General features: G+C 44.2%; 1 protein-coding gene across 3 annotated transcripts in view; it reads left to right on the forward strand.

The window, feature by feature from the left end:
- The first annotated feature begins 6574 nt into the window (after window positions 1-6574).
- MYL6B (myosin light chain 6B) overlaps window positions 6575-10676 on the forward strand; it is a 4315-nt gene continuing 213 nt past the window's right edge. The window contains exons 1-8 of one of the 3 annotated variants that reach the window (XM_015587062.2): window positions 6576-6697; window positions 7059-7134; window positions 8090-8333; window positions 9072-9099; window positions 9315-9458; window positions 9685-9858; window positions 10379-10456; window positions 10607-10644. In XM_015587062.2, coding sequence (XP_015442548.1) covers window positions 8157-8333; window positions 9072-9099; window positions 9315-9458; window positions 9685-9858; window positions 10379-10456; window positions 10607-10635 — 630 coding nt within the window. In that variant the 5' untranslated portion in view covers window positions 6576-6697; window positions 7059-7134; window positions 8090-8156 and the 3' untranslated portion in view covers window positions 10636-10644. Of the gene's footprint in view, window positions 6698-7058; window positions 7135-8089; window positions 8334-9071; window positions 9100-9314; window positions 9459-9684; window positions 9859-10378; window positions 10457-10606; window positions 10645-10676 lie in introns of all 3 variants that reach the window. The other 2 variants (XM_006908887.3, XM_006908886.3) reach the window with 2 other exon arrangements.

The raw sequence follows: 10676 nt of genomic DNA on the forward strand, positions 1-10676 counted from the left end.
AAAAAAACATTTGCAAATCATATATCTGATAAAGGGTTAATATTTAAAATATATAAAGAACTCAATAGCAAAAACAAACAAGTAATCTGATTAAGAAATGGGCAGATTTAAATAGACATTTTTTCCAAAGAAGACATACAGATGGCCCATAGATATATGAAAAGGTACTCGACATCATTAATGCAAATCAAAAACCAAAATGAGATATCACTTCATACTTGTTAGAATGGCTATTATCAAAAAGACAAGAAATAACAACTGTTGGTGGAGATGTGGAGAAAAGGGAACACTTGTGCATTACTGGTGAGAATGTAAATAGGTACAGCCACTGTGCAAAATGGTATGGAGTCTCCTCAAAAAATTAAAAATCAAACTACTATATATATGATCCAGCAAGTCCATTTCTGGGTATTTATCCAAAGAAAATGAAAACACTATAATTCAAAAAGACATCTGCACCCCCATGTTATGAATAAATGGGAAAAGATGTGGTACATATACACAAACTGGAATGTTATTCAGCTATAAAAAAGAAGCAAGTCTGGCCATTTGTGACAACATGGATGGACCTTGAGGGCATTATGCTAAGTGAAATAAATCAGACAGAGAAATACAAAATATCTTATGATTTTACTTACACGTGGAATCTTTTTTTTAAAAAAAGGAGCTCATAGATACAGATATTAGTTGTCAGAGGTGGGGGGAGGGGATGGAGTGGTGGGTGAAATGGGTAAAGAGGGTAAAAAGGTACAGACTTCCAGTTATAAAATAAATAAGTCCTGGGGAATATAATGTAAAGCATTGTGATAATAGTTAATAATACTATATTGCATATTTGATAATTACTAAGAGAATAGATCTTAAAATTTCTCATCACAAGAAGAAAATTATTTATTTATTTATTATTTATGCCTATAGCACCTAGTCTTCCTAGGTGGTCTCCTATCCAAGTACTAACCAGGCCTGATCTTGCTTAGCTTCCAAGATCAAACATCAGACTTGTTCAGGGTGGCATGGCCATAAACCATGAAGTGTGGCTCCACTGGGGTGAACCCAGGACCTTTTCCATGTAAAGCAGATGTGCCAACTGCTACACTATGGAACCACGTCCAAGAAAAAAAATTTTTGTGATTACGTATGGTGATAGATGTTAACTAGACTTATGTTAACTGGACTCATTTCACAACAAATATCATTTCACAAACCCGTCTAATGTCAGTTATACTTTAATTAAAAAGAAAAAAATCAAAACCAAAACTAAAAATCTAAGAAGGAGTAGGGTGACTAGGCAAGGAGAGTAACTATAACCCATAACTGAACATAACATAAAAATAAGAGAGCAGCTGAAGGACTCTGATACAATCTCCTCTGCTTCCTTCCCTCACAAACATTTCCACTGTGCTCCTCTGCAAATCTAGTTCTACGTAACACTTCCCACCCACTCTATCCTTTAGTATTCTTTACCTTTATTTACACAGAGCTCACTTGGGCCTCCCCTAAAACCTGGCACACCTCCCAAGAGACCTCACTCACCTGCAACACCCTTCATGGGAGACTGCTCCTTCTCCTGAACTCTATATACTTATACTGGGAGGTGGGGTCTGCATTCTCCTTGTGCCCCAGTGCTGCTCTCTCATCATTATTCTTAGAGCTGTAAAAATCTCAGATCCTTTGGAGATGATGCCAGTCTCTATCTTCTTTCATCTCTGTCATTCACTAAATACTTGCACACTCAATATTATCAAAGGGTGTGGCACTCTTAATGCTGCTATCATCCTGGTGTCTTCAATATACATTTTAGGTCACTCAATAACTAGCATCATAGTTCCCCACTATGGTGGACATTGTTGGTTTTTCTCCCAACATCCTTTCCACTCCTTCTTATGTGGATGGATTCCAATCCACCTCCAGTGGCACAGACATACCCTGAGTGGTCTAAATGAATAAGAGCAACACCATCCTCTTTGCCACAGGGGTGGGCAATAACCTATGTGTAAGTCAATCAGGGCATGATCGTGTCCTGGCCAGGTTGATTAGTTCAAGGATGGATGGACATTTTTCTAAGTTGGTCTAATCAGAGTGAAGTCCAGGAATTGATTTCAATGGTCAAGAGAAGCTCACTTGCTTCCTCTTGTGGAATAAGGATGTGTGATAGCTGTGCAGCTAAGCCGCATTTGGCTCTAGGAGGGGACCAAAGGAAGGAGCTAACAGTGGCAAGAGAATTAGAAAACAGATCCTTTTTTTTATGTCCTGAACTTCTGGATCAAAATGAATCTAAAACCCACACAACCTGTTGACTTTTCAGTTACATAAGGCAATAAATCCTCTTTATTGTTTAGCCAGTTTTAGTTAGATTTTTGCTATTTGCAATTGAAAGAACTCTAAGGTACATTCTCCTCAAATCCAATGACCTTCACCTCACTACCCTTGCCCACTGATTCTAATTCCTGTCTTCCTCTGCATCCTTTGAAATTTCAATCTATTTTTTTTTAAGTTTGTTTTGCTGGAACTTTTATTAGGAATCTCAGATTGAACTTTTTAAAAAAAAAATCTATCGACAATCACTTTATATTATTTTTATTTTTTAATTGAAGGAATTATTTAAATTCCCGTTTTACCACCTAAAGTCTAGTTTCCTTCCGTTACCATATATTTGACCCCCTTTACCCTGTCTTCCTCTCTCCCCTCTGGTAACCACTAGTCCATTGTTCATGTCCATGAGTCTCTGTTTGTCCTGTTCATTTGGTGCTTTTAGGTTTATATCCCACATATAAGTGATATCATGTAATTTTCAACTTTTTCTCTCTGGCTTATTTCGCTTAGTATGATTATTTCAAGGTCCATCCATGTAGTTGCAAATGGTATTATTTTATCTCTTCTTATGACTGAGTAATATTCCTTTGTATATATGTACCACAGCTTCTTTAGACAATCATTTATCGTAGGACACTTCAGTTGCTTCCATGTCCTGGCCACTGTGAATAATGCTGCTATGAACATCAGTGAGCAAATATCTTTTCAGATATGAGTTTTCAAGTCTTTGGGGTAAATACCCAGGAGAGGGATTGCTGAATCATATGGTAGATTAATTCTTACTTTTTTGAGGAACCTCCATACTGGTTTCCATAGTGGCTGTACCAATTTGCAGTCTTACCAGCAGTGTATGAGGGTTCCTATTTCTCCATATCCTCTCCAGTAAATTTCAATCTGTTTTCTTCAAATACAACTTTGATATCTCCAACCATCTCATTTCTTCAACTTCATTGAAACCCTAGCCTCTTAGTGACTTTCCATATTCTCTAAATCTAATAGGCCACTTCTATATTCATTTCTTTTCTATTTGGCCTGGACTACAAACCCTCTTTTATTCAGACTCCCAACTCCCTTGCTTCCATGTTCATCCATCATCTCTATTCCACAAAACTCCAACCCATTACTATTTCAGCTGTCTCTTTTCTCTAGCTCAATCATCCAAGTAGCTGAGTACTCCTGGAGGGAGGAAATTATAGACTGGTGACATTACCAATTCATGATCTTCCATTGCAACCACCCTCCACGCTGATCAGCAAGTTTGAGTGTGGACCACAGAGTAGGCACTCAGTAAATATCAAATGGGTATTTGTGAATGGGTCTCCAGTAAGCTGTCTCCCATCTTTCACAGCACCTATTTCAAACCTTTACCATTTTCTCAAGTCACCTCCTCCTACTTCTTCTCTTAGCAAATAAATCATCTCGCCTTCTACTTCAGGGTAAAAATAGGAGTTCAAAACATAGGAACTCTCTCAATCTCTTCAATCTCCAATCCATCTCCCTATTGACTTACTAGTATCAGTATCCATCCTTGACTATTCCCTTTTACTCAGATAGCCATTCATTCTACAGATATTTGAGTGCCCGATACATAGATGCCGGGCAGTATGCTCTGACTGGCCCTGGAAATAGTGTGTGTTAGCGGGGAGAGGGACCAGAGACATAAAAGACAGAGACATTAACCTGAGCAAAAAGGACATAGGACACTTTTGAAGATCTGAAAGTTAGCAGGTGTGGCTGATGCAGAGGTGTGGCTGGTACAGGCAAGGAGTATTTGAAACTGTGCTGGCTTTTGTGGGCCAGTGTATGGATTTTGTCTTTATTAAAACACATAGAAGGATTTTAAGTAGGGAGATGACATGATCAAATGCACATTTTGAAAAGATCACTCCTTTTATTAAAGCTGTGGTTACCTATGTTTGTTAGTTCATTCTGTTTTCCAATAGGCTAAAAATATTTCAAATAGATTCCCAAGCCCTAACACAGACCTTGAGTCAGAATCTTTGGGGGTAGAGGCTAGTAGTTTGTCTATTATCTAGCTCCCAAGAGATTCTAAAAAAACAGCTAAGTCTGAGAACCACTGTTTTAGACCATTACAAAATGAAACTAGCATTACTTACTCTAACATTTATTTTCTGTTTATATCTTGCATCTAGTATGGGCCTATAAAATGGGACTTGGAAAGGACTTTATAAACTGTGTATCATAAAACATCTTCATTATCTTCCTTCTTCTTTCTATTATGGGTTAGCACCAATACCACTTTCTGGTCAAAATGCCAGAGGACTGTAGACATCTTTCCTAACAAATTCTTTCCTATGTACTTAGGAAATAATGTCCTCCTTACATAAGCTATTATCCATATTAAAACATTAGCTGGTATCTAAAGAGCTAGTAAAGCTGTATAAGATGAACCCACAATTATTCAAGTTATTGAAGATCTATAGTTCTGTGTAATTCCAAAAATTGTTTTAATGTATATTTTCTTTTAAAGATATGCCCTTCCTAATTATTTTATGTTGAGATTAATAGTAGAATAAATATGCAGTCTCTAAGAACATACAAGTCATGTGCTAGGTGGGGAAAGAAAAGAGAGATAGGCATCTGTCACAGAAAATCCACATACATGATGTATGAATCACCTATGCCAGTTAAGACCACATTCAGTTCAGTTTGCATTATTTATTAACATAAGACAGAAATAGTACAGAAAATGAAGTCCTGCCAAGGGTCTTTATCTTTTCTCCTTGCACTACTTCTCTATAAAGCAGACAAAAATGCTAGAAAGTCAGATGATGCCATAACCGCTTCTATTTGGCAAGGTGCCAAAAGAGAGCAATAGCTAGAGGAAAGGAAGAGGAGAAAATCAGATAAACCACATTTCTGAAATCAGCTTCTGTGGAAGTGATGAAAGACACAAGAAGGCATCTGTGATGTGGCCCTTCCCCAAACAGTCTTATAACTAAACACTTAGAAATGTATTCCTTTCTGGTCTCCATTTTTTCATGCCTAGAGAGATCCTTTATGTATGTAAAATGGGGGAAAATATCAGCAAACTCCTATGTTGGGAAGACTAAAGGAAGTCTAACAAACACTTATATACATACTACTTACTTTGTGCCAAGCCCACTGTTTTACAAATATTAAGACATCTAATCCTCCCCAGAGCCCTTTGAGATATTACTATCCAGATTTTACAGATGGGGTAACTGAGGCACAGAGAGATAACTAAACTTGCTGGATGTTACCAGCAAATACCTGCAGACCTGGATTTAAATATAAGCGGCCAAGTCTGAGCTCACACTCTTTGGGCCCCTACGCACCTGTCTCAGATGATTTAGCCCCTCATGCAGTACTGCTTCATGAAGGCCTCCAGGAATGGTTGCTAACACCTTCCTCATCATCCTTATTTCTATTACACAGCTCATTCTAGTCTTCTGAAAAGCTTTCCCCAACTAACGAACGTTTCTTACTGCCGATAAAGTTCACTTAGGCCGCACCCTTCTGACCTTGAACGGGTTTTCTATTATTATTCACTGCCTCCATGACCAGGTAGCCTCAGCCTCCAGTAGGAGATGCGCCGCCAGGGCATTTACTGATTCAGCGGGTGAAGGTGGGCCTGGCCAGGCTGGCACAGAGGAGACCTTAGATAAACGTCTAGGATAATGAGCTGTCCAATGCTGGGCAGCGGTGTCTCAGAGCGAAGGGCTGGAGAGCCTAGGTCTCTGTTCCAAGAAGATCTGTGAAGACCAGACACGGTAGCTGGCCGATGCGGCCGCAGTAAGAAGAAACTTCAGCTAGGAGAAACTGGAGCAGGTGACCCGGCTTAATTCCAAACCTAAAAATTTACTTCGACTACCAGCTCATTTCAAAAAATTTAAAAATCCTCAGAGTTACTGATTGATCCAAGTCACGCACCAACTCAATAGCCTCTGTTCTCTCTCTACCAAACCATAAGTGGAAGCTAAAGAGACCACACCACTCTCCCCGGGGCAGTGTTTCCTACTGTCTGACCTCCAACCGACTTGCTGCAGCTGCAGCTTCAGCCTTTCCCCGCCCACAATGAAATGAGGAACTTAGGTCTAAGCAAGACACACATCCTGAGAGGCCCTGAGCGGTTTTAGGGTCAGGGGTGGGGACTGTAAATTGCTCATTGCCTTTCAGTTCCGGGACAAGAATCGCGCCTGAAATAGCCGGAGTCACCAAGCGCAGCCACCGGCCGGAAGCCACTGTCCCGTCATCCTCCTCGAGTTAGAGAGCGGCGTTTCCCATGAGCCCGCGGGAGCGAGGAGACTACAACTCCCGGCGTGCTCCGAGGCAGTCGGAATTAACCCTTCGGGGCCCGCAGCCGCCCTGCGCCCCGCCTCCCTTACCTGGATTCCGCAGGGTGAGTGTTGTGGAGCTGGGAAGGGACTCTCCCCTTTATTTAAGTCTGAGTGTGTGTGTGTGTGTGTGTGTGTGTGTGTGATTGATGTTTCGTGATTTGAGTGTTTCTATTGATTTATGTTACTGTAAGACCACAGTCACTGATATCAGCTTGCTAATAAACATTCCCCTCACCATCGCATCATGTGTGTGTGTGTGTGATGTACGTCCGAGAAATGACTAAAATGGGACAATTTGCGGTAATGAGATTCAGAAGCTTTTTTTGCGACTGGGAGACTCAGCATCTACTCTCCAAAGCGCAGGGCCTAAATGGAATTATTTATCTCTTTCTAAGACTGTTGTTTATTCTCCATTACCTCCAGAACAAAAGCAGTCAGCAACCCTTCCTTTCTCCCTAACGCCACTGACTTCGACCCTCCCCTTGCGCTCCCCAGCAAGGTTTGTAACCTGGTACCTGAGTCAGGGTTTTTATTACTCTTCTGGTTGGGGGGTGGGGAAGAGGTGGTGGTGGTGTGTACTCATGGAGCCCATAGGACCTCCCACACCCTTTTGAAGATTTTAGAATTTAGGCCCTTTGTCTACCAGAGTCTGCCCTTTCCCTTAGATGCCACTATGGAGTCCCTGCAGGTTCATCAGGAACCCTACCTTTGTCTGATTTGAATGATCACGGGCTTATGGAAAAGGGTTCTTTTCTTGGGAAGATAGGCGGTGGGTGTTACACTGATTGTTTCCTCTCCCCCACCCCTAAAACAACACTGCACAGGAGACAATAGGCTGGGGGCATCACACTCCTTTTTCTATACTATCTTTTCTCTATATTGTGAACAGTTCCAGTTTGGGGCTGGGAGGGAGGAGGACAGGGACTATAAGTATTAGGGATTATTAGGCTATAGAGTCAACTGCCGGGGCTCCTCATCCATAGTCAGAGGGGAATGGAGGGGCTGCTTGTTTTTTTCAACTTTCACTGCTCCCAGGTCCCACTTTAACTATCCCAGTTCACAAGGCCCCTCTCTATGACTCAGCCTTCAAGAGTCTAAAGCTGCTAGAATAAAGGGCTACTCAGAGTAGGGGGTTGAGGGCCTGAAATGCCTGGATTCCCTTCTTTGCCTCACCCCTATCTCATTGTCACTGGTAAGCATCCTGTCCTCAACCTACAGATTAACTAACTCCCCCTTTCTGGGCAATCTCTGGCTTCCTTCCCCTGACCCTAAAGGAGCCATTGTTCTGGCTAGAGCTTGGGGCTGGGGAGACAGAAGGAAGAATACCTCAGGGCAGAAGTCCTAAACCGTAGGAGGCCAGGGGAATGAGGGCAGGCTGGCATATCCCTCCTGTATCTCACCCTCCCCATCGCCTACTGGCTCCCTGCCTCTGCCCCCGCCCCTTGACATCCCAGACTCCCTGGCTATTTAAACAGAGATGGGTGCCCCCATCGGCACACTGTCCTTTGGCCACCGGACATCATGCCTCCCAAGAAGGATGTTCCTGTGAAGAAACCAGTGGGGCCCTCTATCTCCAAGCCTGCTGCCAAGCCAGCAGCAGGGGCCCCTCTAGGCAAGACCAAGGCTGAGCCAACGGCAGCTGTCCCTTCGGCTCCTGAGAAAACCCGGGAGCCCCCTATCGATCTCTCCAAAGTGGTGGTAAGTCCCTGGAAAGTGAAGAATTTGGAGGGGGTGGTACAAGGGTGGGATACAGCCTAGGGAATTAAGAGATACCTAGAAGGTAGGAATCAGTGAGCACTGGATGATATTGGGGGTTCCTCTTAGTACCTCATTTGGAACATCCAGGCTTGCGACTCTGCTATTGTCTTTGTTCTCTAACCTATAACACGTGTGTGTGTATGTTACACACGCACACACATACATATACACATACACATACATACTCACTCATTAACCCCCCTGCTGGAGGCAGGAACCGATATGGGGAACATCTGGGCTCTGAGGACAGTTTCAAGGTGAAGGGAGGGAGCTGCTCCCTGTTCCTGGCTGACCGTTCAACTCTAAAGGCCACATCTCTGAACCCCAGGAAGCAAGGCTGAAGAGGACAGACTTGTTAGACAATCACAGCTGGGGGCCAGGGGTAAATTTAGCCTTTGTTCAGCCCCCAGTTATGTGAGGGATGCAGGGCTCAGGGCAGTGGAGGGAGGGGAACAGGTGGCATGGGATTAACCCTGTTCCCAGGAAACCCTCCCCCTGGATAATTCCTTCTCTTGGGATTCTCCCAAGATCCAGAGCTGGGAATGGGACTGAGGTGGCTGGGCTCCCAGACTGGTCCCTTTGGGCCCCTCACCAGAAGTGGCTGGCAGTTGGGGGGAGTGCTGGAGAGGAATTCAATGAGCCCTGTCATCCCTTCTCACCTGCTCTTTTTTTCCACAGATCGAGTTTAACAAGGACCAGCTGGAGGGTGAGGAGAAACTGGTCCCCTGAGCCCACTGTCTAGTCTCAAGCCCCTAGTCAGATCCTTGTATTCCCCTAACTCCAGTCCCTACCTTGAAACTTCCCACACTAGTCCTTCGTGTCCTTTGTTTTGCCTAGCTCTCGCACATAGTTCCTGAACTTCCTTTCTGTCTGGGGGTGATGAGAACCCCTGGTCAACACTGACCCCTCTTTATACTTCAGAGTTCAAGGAGGCCTTTGAGCTGTTCGACCGAGTAGGGGATGGCAAGATCCTGTACAACCAGTGTGGGGATGTGATGAGAGCCCTGGGCCAGAACCCCACCAACGCCGAGGTGCTCAAGGTTCTGGGACACCCCAAGAGTGATGGTGAGGGGACCCCTGGAACAATGGGGGTTTTCAGTTTGGTGGTGGAACCTAGGAATGTAAGGTGACAAAGGATGCTGGGGTGGGTCTCAGGACTTCAAAAACTGTCAAAACTAGGGGCAGAAAAACATCCTGAATGTTGAACGGGATGAAAGCCTCCATGGGAGGGATGGGAACTGGGTCCTAGGTGACACTACAGTGACCCCTCCCTTACCTCTCTAACCTCCAGAGCTAAAGTCCCGGCGTGTGGACTTCGAGACTTTCCTGCCCATGCTCCAGGCGGTGGCCAAGAACCGAGACCAAAGCACATATGAGGATTACCTGGAGGGGCTTCGGGTGTTTGACAAAGAAGGGAATGGCAAAGTCATGGGAGCAGAGCTCAGACATGTCCTCACCACCCTGGGTGAGGCAGGGACCAGAACTCCTGTGGGGTGGAGAGAAGAGAGTGAACCAAAAAGAAAGTTGCCAAGTAGGCAGAGCCAGGAAGGGATTACTGGCCTGTAGGTCATGGGCAGGAGACTGAGAAGGTCAGAACCATGGTGGTAGAACCTGAAGAGCTTCCTCCTGCAGAGGCTAAAGTGAGGGGGCACACAAATGCCTCCCAAAGGGAAAAGAAAAGGGGATGAGGTGGGAAACCTGACTTTCTGTTTTAGAATTGATGCTTGTGCTTTGTGATCTGGTACTTTTTCTTAACGTTCCAGAATTTAGTTTCCTTGTGTGTCAAAGCTTTCACCTAGTGTTAATGCAGGTGAAATGGAAAGCAAGATACAGAAACACATCCAAGGCACTACCATTACAAAGAGAGGATTCCTTTGGGGTTCTGGGCAACAGAGTGGTAGAAGAGGAGGTACCACCCAGAGAAGCATGACCTAGTTGGTAAGGGGGTTGAAGGCAGGGGCTAAAACGCTGTGTCTGGGGCTCAGGAGAGAAGATGACTGAAGAGGAAGTGGAGACTGTTCTTGCAGGACATGAGGACAGCAATGGCTGCATCAACTATGAAGGTGAGGGGCCAGAAGAGCAAAAGGGACAGGGAAGAGGGGAGGCAGAGGCTTGTGGTATGTTGGTTGGGGCATCCTGGGGCTTGGATCATCTGAAGTCAGATGGATTATCCAAGGGCCTGCTTCTGAAGGCCCTCTTGCCTCTCTTTGCAGCCTTCCTGAAGCACATCCTAAGCGTCTGAACACTACAGGTAGGGCCTTCCCACTCCTCTTTGAAGGACAA

This window comes from Pteropus alecto, unplaced genomic scaffold (assembly GCF_000325575.1).
Source record: "Pteropus alecto unplaced genomic scaffold, ASM32557v1 scaffold433, whole genome shotgun sequence".
In the NCBI taxonomy this organism is placed as follows: Eukaryota; Metazoa; Chordata; class Mammalia; order Chiroptera; family Pteropodidae; genus Pteropus; species Pteropus alecto.